The 13,155-nt window shown below is 34.6% G+C and overlaps 1 protein-coding gene across 1 annotated transcript in view; it reads right to left on the bottom strand.

The window, feature by feature from the left end:
* Positions 1-13,155, bottom strand: part of LOC129219048 (RIMS-binding protein 2-like) — a 147,774-nt gene that overhangs the window by 97,079 nt on the left and 37,540 nt on the right. The window contains exon 4 of the mRNA XM_054853367.1: positions 1,757-1,991. Coding sequence (XP_054709342.1) covers positions 1,757-1,991 — 235 coding nt within the window. The remainder of the gene's footprint in view (positions 1-1,756; positions 1,992-13,155) is intronic.

The raw sequence follows: 13,155 nt of genomic DNA, 5'->3' as shown, positions 1-13,155 counted from the left end.
CAGGAAAAGATCAGGTGAATAGGCAAATATTTAGGGGTTACGAAAATTTTTGAACTTTAATATGCTGATTCAGCACGGAGGAAGTGGATGTTTTGCTGAAATACAGTTGTTTTGTGAAATAATTTTACGACTGATGTAATTAACGACAGAAATATCGTGGCATTTTACATTTACAAATGCCACATACAGGATGGTATTTTACATTCACAAAAATCATAATACAAAAGTTTCAAAAATGATAATGATACAGCCAATATTTTCTCTTCGTTTACTATGATTTAACCACATTATTGGCCAAAAGCGCCATCTTAGGCGTTAAGCATTTTTCTCTGCAATAGAACTAATAGAAGAAGGTACTCTAGACATCTCTTAATAGTTGTTGTAAATTGAAATGAGACAGTGAGAAGCAAAGGGATATAAGTGGACAATTAAAAGTTTCGAGTTAATCGTGTTTTAAAGTTCAGATCCTGGGTTGGCTTTCATTAAAATGTTTTTCTAAATCATGCTGTACAGCAGCACCTACTAGGGCTACAAATACTATTTCTTGCCACAAAGCAGACGAGAGGTTCTCCTATCATTTGTACTGGTTATCTCTAAATTTTATTCTGTCACTTACAGCCCTTTGCTTCTCACTGCATCAAATGGCTAATTGATTTGTTTCAAAGTGACATGTGAAAGGTGAAATTTTACAAACAAGCAATGAAAGTTTAAAATTTTTAATTTGTCGTAACCTTCTAAAATTTTCCAATTACATCTAAATTTTTATTGGATAATAAACTTTGCTTATAGGAACAAGGACAGCAATGTGGAGACAAATGTTTTTTATTTTAATTGTTTTCATATCATTTTGGACCACTCTAATACGCGTATATATGTATATAACCGGGAGAAATTACTTTCTGCAAGTAAGGGGCCTAGTGTACTGGGAAGAGGAGTAATAAACAAGAATATCATGTGAAGAAAACGGAAGTTTTTACACTTATTTTTCAGGCAATATATTCGAACAAAAATTTTAAATAGTTCCATTTTATATTTAAGTGTTATTTATTGTTTATTATAATGAAACAACTGTATTTAAAGTATATTTTAAGATATTATATATTTTTGAAATAATGTATTTAACGATATGAAGAAAAAACGCGATTATAAAATGAAGTTTGTTTTGATCCGGATGCTCTTGTAAAATTTTTATACTTAACACTAATGCTTAGTTTTCAATAACTTTTCTTTCCTTTTCTCTCTTTTCACTCAACAAAACAGTTTATCAAAAAAAAAAAAAAAAAATCAGTATATTAATTACAGTTAGGTGTTTTTAATATTTTGTTTTGTAGCATGCAAATACAGTTTTCACTTTTTGTACCCATAATTGTTTCTTTATAACAACTGCGAGCTTTTCGCTTCACTTTTTGCGTTGACCCTGCAGCAATATGAAAGTTTTCCCCCACAACTGTTGTATTTCGGTTAGTCAAATTACTTACTTCTGCAAGAGTTATCAAATTAACAAAAATGAACGACTGAAATACGACTTAAATTATTTTAATTAGTTTTAGTTTTGTCACATCCTGCTTCGTTTTAAATAGAAACATTTTTACAAGTACTTTCTCGTAATGCTGTTAGATATATAAAACAAAAGTAACGAGATTTTCTATTCGATATGAGTGTGTTATTAATAAAATTGATTCATTTTGGCTACGACAATTGAAATACTTGAAGGTCACTATTACATGACAAAGTAATTAAGATAATGAATAATTACCTTCAATGCTATATTTGACTGATGTTAGAGGTTGATAAGCTAATTGCGTATGCAATGGCACTACGTTAGTTTCTTTCATTGGGGTGGATGCAGACGTGCTTTCTGAAATTCCTGATACTGTCACAGACAGTGAATATGTTGGCGGTGTTGGCGAAGGAATTGCCCTGTTGGAAGTTGCGGGTTGATGTATGCTGAGAGAAACAGGTTGGACACTCTCCGGTTGTTGTTGAATCAACTGAAATAAATAAAAATGCTATTTTAGAAGTATTGATAAAATCTAAATGTTTATTTGATAAAACTATTTGAGTTTCGTCAAATTTAGTGAAGTACATTTGTTTTTCGTGTGATGAACTGTCCCCTAACGTATTGTACCGCGCTGTTGCGATACAATAGGGGAAACATTTCATCAGTAATGCATACATAAAAATTATGAAGTTTATTTTTACTTCACAAGTTATTCTTTTCCAAGGTTAAAATTTTAGGGACACAAAGTTTCCGGAAAAAATAATGGCAAATAGCAGGATTGAGCAAATAACAGGCTAACCCCCCTCCCCCCCCCCCCAGTTAAGCAAATCCTACATTATTTTGATGCAAAACTAAGTAAGACCGTTTAATGGGGAACGGAAGGGATCTGCACTTCTTCCAAAATAAATTTTAAAAACCACTCATTATAAATAAATATTGGATTTTTTTCCATGGAAACTTCTCGTCATGTTTGACTTGAATCCCTCCAGAAATAAGTTCATATGTACGAACACATCAATCCTTTGTTTTCTAGTTAATTCAGAAAATTAATGTTTAAAAGTTAGATTCTGGAAGTGAGATGACATGGGATAGGTTCATTTCTGTTCTGAACTATCCAAATACAATTTATTAGAGGTCTAAACCATAATTTTCAAATGCAAATAATCCTCGTCTTTATTCGTTGAATGCTTTAAACTCTTTAAATATCTTTGAACATTTTTATTGCCTGTGTAAACTTTGAATCCATTTCCTGACAAAAAAAAAATGTTTATAATCTAACATATTACATGAGGAGAAACCGTAGCAAGAAGTGTTTGATGGAAATGATTGTTTTCGGGATATTTTTTATCTGGTGCACTTACTAGAGGAATCACCATTTTCAATGAAAAACGAGAAATTAATGTATACATACATACTTAATAAATGCATGCATACTTAATAAAAACGAACTGTTTTAAAGTCAAGCGAAATTCATAAACTTAATTTCCAAATAACGACATTGGAGGAAAAAAGAAAACTAGCAAGGCACAAATTTGCAATGAAAATTAAACAGTGGGGTTTTAAAGTTAAAAGGAAAGTTTTTTAAAGCGTTGAAATGGATTTATTATGGAACTAGTGGTACCCGCACGGCTTTGCCCGTAATAGAAAAATTAAAAGATCTTTTGGTTCGCCTGTATATTTACAGATAATGTATGGTGAATTTTCTAGCCAATTGGCTTGTACCCATGTTACGGTTCCACGTTATGATAATTTCGTATCTCGCCAATTGGCTTGTGCCCATGTTACAGTTCCACGTTATGATAATTTCGTAATATACTCGTCCATCTTATGAAATTTTTTTTCTTAAAATTGGAATAGAAAACGAACCACATCGAATTTTCGAAAAATCGCTTCGAGGTGCACAACCCACGCTACAAACTAACTTTGTGCCAAATTTCATGAAAATCGGCCGATCGGTCTAGGCGCTAATGCGCGTCACAGAGATCCTGACAGACAGAGGAATTTTCAGCTTTATTATTAGTAAAGATAAAACTGCTTTTTACGAGTATAATATGCTGTTGTTTTATTGGTTTACACATGGCTAGCAAAAATCTTACCAAACATCTTAGGAACAATATGAAAAAAATATATATGTTTTAATTTTTTAGCTTTGATTTAATATCAATTTCTTTGACGATCATGGCCCAGGAAAATGATAAAATTTCTAATCGTTAAAGCCCATTTTTAAGCATAAATTAATATTTCCTATTGTAAAACGTCGCTGCGTTTCATCTATGCGAAGCTTTTCAGCATGTTTTCATCATGAATATCGTCTCATGCAATACTATCAAAAATGGAAGCGTCTCTTTCCGTCATATATTCTTCAGATGGCTGATGGCATTCTCTAATAACTTCGGTTTGCATGCCATAAATAATTGCTTTTGCAAAATAATATCGTGTCGTCTATCTCAGTGACATAAGGCAATAAAGAATTTGACATTATCAAGAGCATACTTCTATCTCTTTGACATATTGTTGAAAAAAATTACGTGTGTTCGTAAATGAATTAGAAAACACGCGAGACGGAAATATAAGCATTATTTGTTATATCTCCCGTATGTTTTTTGGATCCAGACTATAGAGTTTGTGTTATGTTTTCGTATCTACTTCTATTATTCTGAAATTTTAATGCTTCAAAAAGTTATTCCTGAAAAGTTCGATTGGAAAATTCTATTTTTTAATTTAGACATTTTACTTGTACGGTATATATTTTCACTTTCTGCAATTCAAACTAGATTGTGTAATGTCTTTTATGAACAACAAAATTGATTATCTGCCATTAATAATAAATGTGACAGTGGTTCTTATAGTGTGTTTTATAGTGGTTCGTATAGTGATACAGTTATTCAAATTTCCTTTTCTAAAGAATTCTTGATATCCATCAACGCTTACTCTAATACGGGAAAATTACATTAGTGGTTTACTAAATTTATATCAATACTACAATACTGTTGAACATAAGAGATTTTCCAACTGAAAAAAAAAAGCGTTTGGGAAAATATTTTGGCAACAAAAAGTTTAGGTGGTGAGTAAATTAAATTGATCACCCATATACACTCTGTCACAAACAAATATATGCACTAGAAGGAAACAAACAAACGTCAAGAAATTCAGTATGCATGTGGTCTTTAAGGAGATGAGCAGATGATTACAATTTCAGAGTAAAAGATCGTTTTATTTGAAAGTTATGACCAGAAAAATGTGTTACAAACTAATATGTTATGTTGCCACCTCTGGCTACAAGACAAACGGCAACACGTCCTGACATCAAAACAAGTAGGTCACCTATGATCCCCGGTAGAACATCATGCCATTATCTTTGAATTTGGGTAGTTATTTCACCAGTATTCTGGGATAGCTGTGGTTGCCTTCCAAGCATGATCCACCCGTGCTCTACCGGCAAGAGGTCTGGATACCTGGAACACCGCTTGAGTACGTCATATCCTTGAAGACGTTGTTGGGAGAGTCGTGAAATGTGTATACGACCTTTGTCTAGCTGATAAATGACTCTTGGGCGACTTGATAGCATAGGCAGTATAGATGGCATTAAAATGTCTTTCGCGTAACTTCGAGCCGTCATAGTGACTTGTAGGAGGAATAAAGGCAATCGTTAGTCCAGTTAAATCGTTCCCTCTACTCTCTCTCTCTCCTTGCATAATCGCCATACGCCGCTCAATAACAAATTTTGGACAGGACCACTGACCTGGCTGCTTCCACTTGCGTGTGCGTAGGTTAGTCGCACTGAGACTGAATCGGGATTCATTTCTGAAGTTCACATGCGTTGCTTGCAATATCTTTGCTCTTATTTCTGCTCCTGGAATACCCTCCCCAATGGTAGCATACACCATCCGTGGTCCACTGCCACCCAACACTAAGCAATTGGGAAAAACGCCGTACTCAAGGCCGTATCCAGGGAGGGGGGGCGACGGCCCTCCCCCCTCCCGAAACCCGAAATGTTTTGTACCGTAAAACAGAAGAAAGTTTTTTTTATTTCTTATGTTAAAAAAGGAAACTAACGAAGTTTTTTTATTCTTAATTCTGTAACTATGAAAAGAGTGAAAATTTAAAGATACGTACAGAAAAAGCAATTCTAGTTCTCATTAGCTGCAAAGCATACTTTAAATTTAAACCCTTAATTAGGATTTCTTGCTCTCTTTCCGAATTCAATTCAGGGCCAGTTTGGTGGACTTGCCCTCCTCCAGGGGCGTGCACAGAAATTTTCGGGCTCGTCACAAATGACTTTTTCCGGCCCTCTCCATATTGTTTATCCCTATTTTCAGCCCTAATTTTAAAAATATTGGGTCCCCTTCAGACTCGGAACCGGGCCAACAGATATCCTTTCTCCTTCTAGTGTACGCCCCTGCCCTCCTCCCCTAAAACTCTTATAAAACTTTCATTGCACCGATTTCGAGCCGGGGCCTGACTCCCCAAGAGCCGGCCCCCTAATTTCTGATTAGGCTAGTATCTGGATACCAAGACGTGCCAAATTCAGCTCCTTGATACATCCTGAGTAAAAAATGTAAAAATAATGAGTTTCGCGTTTTTGTAGCACATTTTTCAAGATCAAATTTTGTGACTTATATGTTTCATGTCTTGCCATTTTTTTAATACTGAATTCAGTATTTTGGAAGTTCTTTTGTTATTGCCTGTTTTTATTTTACTTTTACTGCGTACTGTTAATATCTTAAGCATGAGGAAAAAATAACACTTACTCTACTCTATTTCATTTTCTGAACTACTTGTGATTGAAAAAAAAAAAGTTTGTTTTGAGAAATATTTCGTTGCATTTATTTTTAATTTAAAACGGGTGTGTTTTACAAAGTTATAATCATTTTGTAAGACTGTGCAATCAACTTCTGAAAAGTGCAAATGAAGTGCTTTAAATAATTTCAACTGTTCTATACTCTTTGAAAATTATTTAAGTTTTTGAAATTCCTTGAAAAGTTCTTCAATTTTGCCTCTTATCAAGAAAATAAAGTATGAATTGTTCAAATGGCCAGAACGTTACTCTTTCGTTCTTATTTTCTGAATTTCTACACTATTTCTTTAAAACCATTTTGTACAATTTTTATACTGTAAGACATTTGGTGAAAAAGGTTGGGGGGGGGGGGATGTAGTGGAAGTGATAAAAAACAAACTTCACTAAATGCCGATATGAGCAAATGACGATGTGCTTTTCTTTTCTACTCTCTCGTTTTCCCTCTTTGTCGCTTAATGTCAACGATTTGTCGAGCAAGCAATTATTTTGATTGATCTTGATTTGCAAAATAATGCATAACTTTTAAAAGACTTTGTTTGCCCATTTTTCTTCATATTTTTGTACTCTCAATTACAATGAGGCCCCCATATAAGGTCTCAAAATACAGATTTTTATGTCTATTTTTAAAAAAAATTTCCAGGGGGAGAAGCTTCCAGATCCCCTGAAATAATGGATGTTCTACATCAGACTTAAAGGGACGCTCTCCTGTTATTCTTACCACTACAAGTTGAATAAATAACAACAGTCCAGTGGAATCATTAAAAATCGAGACAAAAAACATCTTCTATGTTAGTATTTTTATGCATGTATGTGTGTCTATATGTATATATATGTTATGGCAATGTGCAGATCTGGGCCCTTCCTGAAAAAAATTTCTGGATACATCCTTGCTACTATAATATCGCTCTGACAGAAATAGCGGCCGATACACATGTGTGATCAACCTGCTTCTCTGAGACCTACTGTATACCTTTAACAAATAGTTGCTCAGTTGCCGATGACTTCTCAAAGACATCTCTGGTCCGGCCATTTCAGTCTCCATCTAAGTTGACACATTCGTTTAAACAGCCCTATAGCACGAGCAATCGTTCTTTAAAACTTACCCAACTGCGCATTAGATGTGTACGCATAACGCGCCTACCCTTGTCTCTTGCGTCAAAAATTAAAACACATGTCTCCTACCAGACTACATTCCTACAGGGTTTGGTAAATGTAGCTTAATTTCTTCTGGGCGCATATAATTTTCGTGACAGTGTATATACATAGTGCTGGGAAAAAATATTTGGGGAGACGCAATTTTGTATACGAGTAGGGTATAAGTCATGGTTGACGATTCTTTAAAGTTACAAAAGTAGTTTCAGACTATTTATATCCAATTTAACTCAGTATTTTCGTTTTAAATTAAAAAGAAGTGATTTGACGCCAATTACTTTAAATTTGGATTGTTTTTACAATAATCAGGGGCGTTCACCTGGGTTTGAGGGGGGGGGGGGGTCATGGCGCAGACCTCTATTTTGGGGCAACATTTGACTTTATGACATTGTTAACCTCAACTGATCCAACATAAGCTGAGCTGCTTGGAGCTCCAACGTGTGCCTGATATAAAAAGCTAAAATAGAAATCTTCAACCTGGGTTCCACAGAACCCTAGGGTTCAATAAAACTTTAACAGTGGATCCGCAAATGATCACTACTTTCTCTATCAAAGTGCCACAGATTTAGCCAAATTTTAATTTAAAAAAAGATTAAAATCTTGAAAACGGAATACTTTTTGCAATAAATGTGTTATTTGTTTCTTTTGTTTTTTCCTCATAGAATATAGCTTTGGCTCCATCCCCCCTCAACAAAAGAAAAAAAAAAAAAAAGGAAACATTATCCTTCCTTGCAACTCATTAGTTTATTAATCAGTGCCGGATTAAGGGAAGAGGAGGAGCAAACCCTGACCCTTGCCCCGATCGGCAATTTGTGAGGGCAGCAAATTCACCCTAATTTTGAGGCTTATTATTGTTATTATTATTATTATTGGTAAAACACGATTTCGAAATATGTAGGAAAGTGGATAAGAGCGGAAGTTTCATGATACTCCCCACCTCAGAAGAATCAAACTCCGACACTTCTATTAAGATGTTTGTGCCGTGATAAAATAAGGCTGCAAAAATCATTTTGTTCCGTCAAGAAAATGGTAAGCTCGAAGCAAAAAGTTGAATACCTCTGCTCTAGAAAATCGAAAACAGAAAGCCTTTTAGCGGCTTTTTTCGCCTATTCTGCTGTTTTTCGAAGCCGAAAAACGTGTCTGTAAAACAGTGCCATCTAGTAGTCGACAGGAGAAAAATTTGTAATATTCATTTTCTGTCCACAATTTATTGTTGGGTAGACCGGGGCACGTTTAAGCGGATTTTTTTCAATGATTTTTCTAATTTTTATGTTTTAATTTAGGAAAATTTAGACATTATGGTTTTATGAAGCAGTTAATGGAGTCAAAATTGGTATATTCAGTTGCTCAGTTTGTGTTTTTAACCGTTAAAAAAATATTTTCGAGTCCAAGTCGGTTGCGTAAATTTGCTCCGGACGCAGGGCCTGTTTACGCATGTTTATTTTGACACCTAACGTTATGTCTTACCATCGTTAGAATGAAGCAAATTTATTACTGATTGAATAGTGTATAAAGTTAAAGCTGAAGGGGCATGAAAAGCACACTCAAAGATACGAATGTGTAACTTAATTAAAAATTAAATGGTAATTTTCAAAGCTAAACAGCCGAAGAATATTAAAAAGGTTTGAGGCAGTTTGGAGCGACAAAAGTGTGAGCGGCACGTTTTGTAAGACATAGTAAGAACGTGCGTAAAGGTGCTCCGACGTCAACGCGTTAACTTGCCCCGTCGCCAAGTTTGTATTTGTTTTTAACATGCAAAGAAATTAATAGCATTTCAGTTCACACAAATACCATTCTCAAAAAAGGGTGAAATTCTGCTAATTTTTATCTATTTGTTCTTTCTATTTGCTAGGGAACAGCATCAATCTGTTATGACTGTTGGCTCTCCAGTTATAATTCGTTTTGAAACGAGCTGATGTGTGCATCACATGACTTCCTTTTACTCCAATTTAATGTCATTTTCCCATTACTGGCAAATTTAATGTGATTCAATAGTTTACTCTCTAAATATCACCAACAGTAAACAAATTCAAACAGATTATTAAAAAAAAAAAAAATCGCCAAATTTGTCGCTAAGTTAGCGACAAAATTTGGCGACCAAAAGACTGGCGATATATCGCCAAGTGTCCGCCAAATTATAACACAACTTGAGTTTACATCGAAATTAACACTGATTCCCCCCCCCCCCCAAAACGGGCAAAAGACAACTTTAGAAAGACCCGAATGTAACCAAAAGGGGAGGTTCACAACGAGACCCCACTAGGAGTCTCCGTACCAAATTTCAACTTTCTAGGCTTACTGCTCTTGAGTTATGTGACTTACTTACGCATATCAGCACATACATACATACGTACATACAGACGTCACGAGAAAATTCGTTGTAATAACTTAGGAATCGTCATTATGGATATTTCGGGCGTCGATATGTTCTTAGACACTTATTCATGTGTGGTCGAGTCGAAAAAAAACTCAATATTCATTTGGGATGAGTAAAATGGAAATTAAGGTTGATTTTTGAGTGAAAATTTTTCCGCGAACACAATACTTCTTTTTTTTTTTGTAAAAGGAAGTAAAAAGGGCACTGCGTAAACGTGCCCCCGACTACCCTAATTTAATAAAACTACTTCAGTTTATAGAGAATAGAGCAGTGATGCAAACAGTGATGTGTTAAAAAATTTCTCAGCATAAGAATAGAAAAACGAGCTGATGTGTGCATCACATGACTTCCTTTTACCCCAATTTAATGTCATTTTCCCATTACTGGCAATTTTAATGTGATTCAATAGTCTACTCTCTAAATATCACCAACAGTAGCCAAACTGTGTCGCCAAATTATAACACCACTTGAGTTTACATCGAAATTAACAATGATTTCACCCCCAAAAAAGGGGCAAAAACCCCTTTAGAAGCACCTGAATGCAATCAAAAGGCGAGGTGCACAACTAGACCCCACTTGGAGTCTACGTACCAAGTTTCAACTTTATAGGACATTCCGTTCTTGAGTTATGCGACATACATACACACATACGTACATACATACATACATACGTACACACGATACAGAGGTCACGAGAAAATTCGTTGTAATTAACTCGGGAATCGTCATTATGGATATTTCGCGTGTCTATACTTTCTCAGGCATTTATCCACGTGTGGTCGAGTGGGAAAAAAAAAAAAAAAACACTCAATATTTATTCGGGGGTGAGTAAAATGAAAATTAAGGTCGATTTTTGAGTGAAATTTTTTTTGCGTATACAATACTTCCTTTTTTGTAAAATTAAGTAAAAATGGCTTTATCACTGCGGTATGCATCTAAGTATAGAGCGAATCACATTTTAATTCACAAAATAGTTTTTATTAGAAGATGCCAGAAATTTATTAGGGTGAGATAACTGTATATATTAAATATATAGGGGGGGGGGGGACATTTGAAAAATAAAAATATACTAGCATTCAAACCCTCATTTATGGGATTCTGGAATAGTAAATTTTTCTTTGGTTTTGAGAAATTAATGCATTTACATATGCATGGATGTGGTTTTCTTAAACTCCTCAAAATAATATATGAGGGCCGTTGGTAGAGTAAATCACTTTATTTTTTGTGTGAAAACCTGAAGAATATGAAACAAACGCACTTGCCGACTCCCAAACTTTCTGCGCATGCGTGATTTTTTTTCCGTCTGTCAATAAGATCAGTCGCTTTCAAGCAGATTTGTCTGACGTTAAAGTGCAGTTCCCTCGTTGAATTTTGTAGTTTCAAGTAAAATGACGAAACTTCTAGTGTAACACGAACCTTACCGTAAATTTTGAGTTTGCGGAACACTCAAAAGTCGCAAGGGGTCATATCGGGATAGTAAAAAGCCTATTGAAATACAGAAGTCTGGTATTTTTGACAGAAATGTCGAAATCAAGTGCGAGAAATGTGCTGATAAATCGTCACCGAAAGCAGTCTGCTTCTTTTAAACGTTTTCCCCTTGGAAGTCGTCCAGTTCGTTTCAAAATTTGAGGCATTATCACTGTTCCAATATCACCCTGACATTAATCTTGAAATAAAAAAAATCCGACGAGTGTCTTTCACTTGTCTTCAGTCTAACTCTGTTTCTAAATGACTGAAGCTATTGAAAGGCGGAAAAAAAGCAGATGCACACACAAAGGTTCAAGGTCAGCCCATGCAAGCACGCTTGATTCATATGCTTTTCGTTTCCACAAAACTAAAAATAAAAATAATAAATAAATAAATAAAGTCGGATGCTTTCCGAACAGCTTTTTTTTTTTTTTTTTCATGTGGATTGTGTACATGACTACCGCGCTTCCCCTTCTCTGGAGAATTTGAAGTGACGGGTCTGCTGGGGATTAATCTGTTTCATAGCTGTGTAAAATTAAATTAGCTTTTCCCGAACGACATTTTTCCAAAAACATTTCATTTATTTATTTATTTTGATAAAGGAAAAACAGAAACCGTACCAAACAGTTTAAAAAAAATAAAATAATTAAAGCGCTGTGATAAATCACTTAAGAGTTTTTATAATTAGTTTTTTTTTTTTTTTTTGCTATTACGATTTAAGCAGGAATCATATAGTGACTTAAAGGTCAAACTCGCAAGACGTGCAACTAATAAGTTTTTTAAATTTCTGAAAAAATTAATTTTGTCAAAAAGTTGATATTTTATATTAAGATGCATAAAATATTTTTACGCATCTTAATATAAAAATATCAATCTTCTATATAAAAAGTAAAAGCTAACGTTTAAAACGACTGGAATCAATTGCAAATACATGCTTAAAAATGTCCCACCTATACAAGGGTATTGAGCTAAAATATAGGTTCACTTTCAGTTTTCAATATTTTGAGTTTCTTTCGAGAATACGAACTCTTTCTGGTAGAAATAATTTTTAACTTTCATATTAATAATAGGGAAGTTTTCGATTTTTCAATTTTATTTTTATATGATAGAGTAACATGTATGAACATCATAGGTGAAAAAAATTTTGCGATACGATAAGTAGTTTTTCTTAAATTAATTTTTAAAGTTCAAGCGCTTGTGACGTCAAATAGCATAGGAAGTGACATCATGAGCTCTTCCGATAGGGGAGAAGCCGAAGGTCACGCATTCGACTTCGAAGACGAAACGTAAAAGGCTTATCTCCTCACATTTAACCCCTCGCGTTTCTGGAATATTAAACCTCTCATCCTCTCGGGAATATTCGAATATCATCATTGATGTTACATGAGGAAGATTGTTTAGATTGTGCTTTAACGAATCCGGTCTCCATAGTGTGTTCAAAAGGATTATTGAATTTCTGAAAAATAAAAATATCCGCGCGCTCAAAATGTTCCTAGCGAAAACAAGGGATCTTCGGCGGAAGGCTGCCCATTCGCGCCCTGTGACGTAGGTTCGTGACGTTTCAGAAGAGCGCACTTTTGCGCGTGGATTTTTAAAAATTCATTAAAAACCAACCACTGTTTTAAAATTCGGCGATGGTGAATTTTTTAGTTTTGAGGGTCAATTAACAATATCCAATAGCCAAAATATGAACATTTAATAGGTTGCAACTTCCCTATTATTAGGAATAAATCATATAATTTTCGTTTCATGCAGATGACTTTGTTATGATAACATTTTGTAACGTAAGTATCCAACATGATTCCTCTTACCGGATGCTTTATTTAAGTAAAATTTACATAACTATCCTTTTGTAATCTT

The sequence above is a fragment of the Uloborus diversus genome, chromosome 3 (genome assembly GCF_026930045.1).
Source record: "Uloborus diversus isolate 005 chromosome 3, Udiv.v.3.1, whole genome shotgun sequence".
Lineage (NCBI taxonomy): Eukaryota > Metazoa > Arthropoda > Arachnida > Araneae > Uloboridae > Uloborus > Uloborus diversus.
This window is presented reverse-complemented; position numbering and strand designations above follow the sequence as displayed.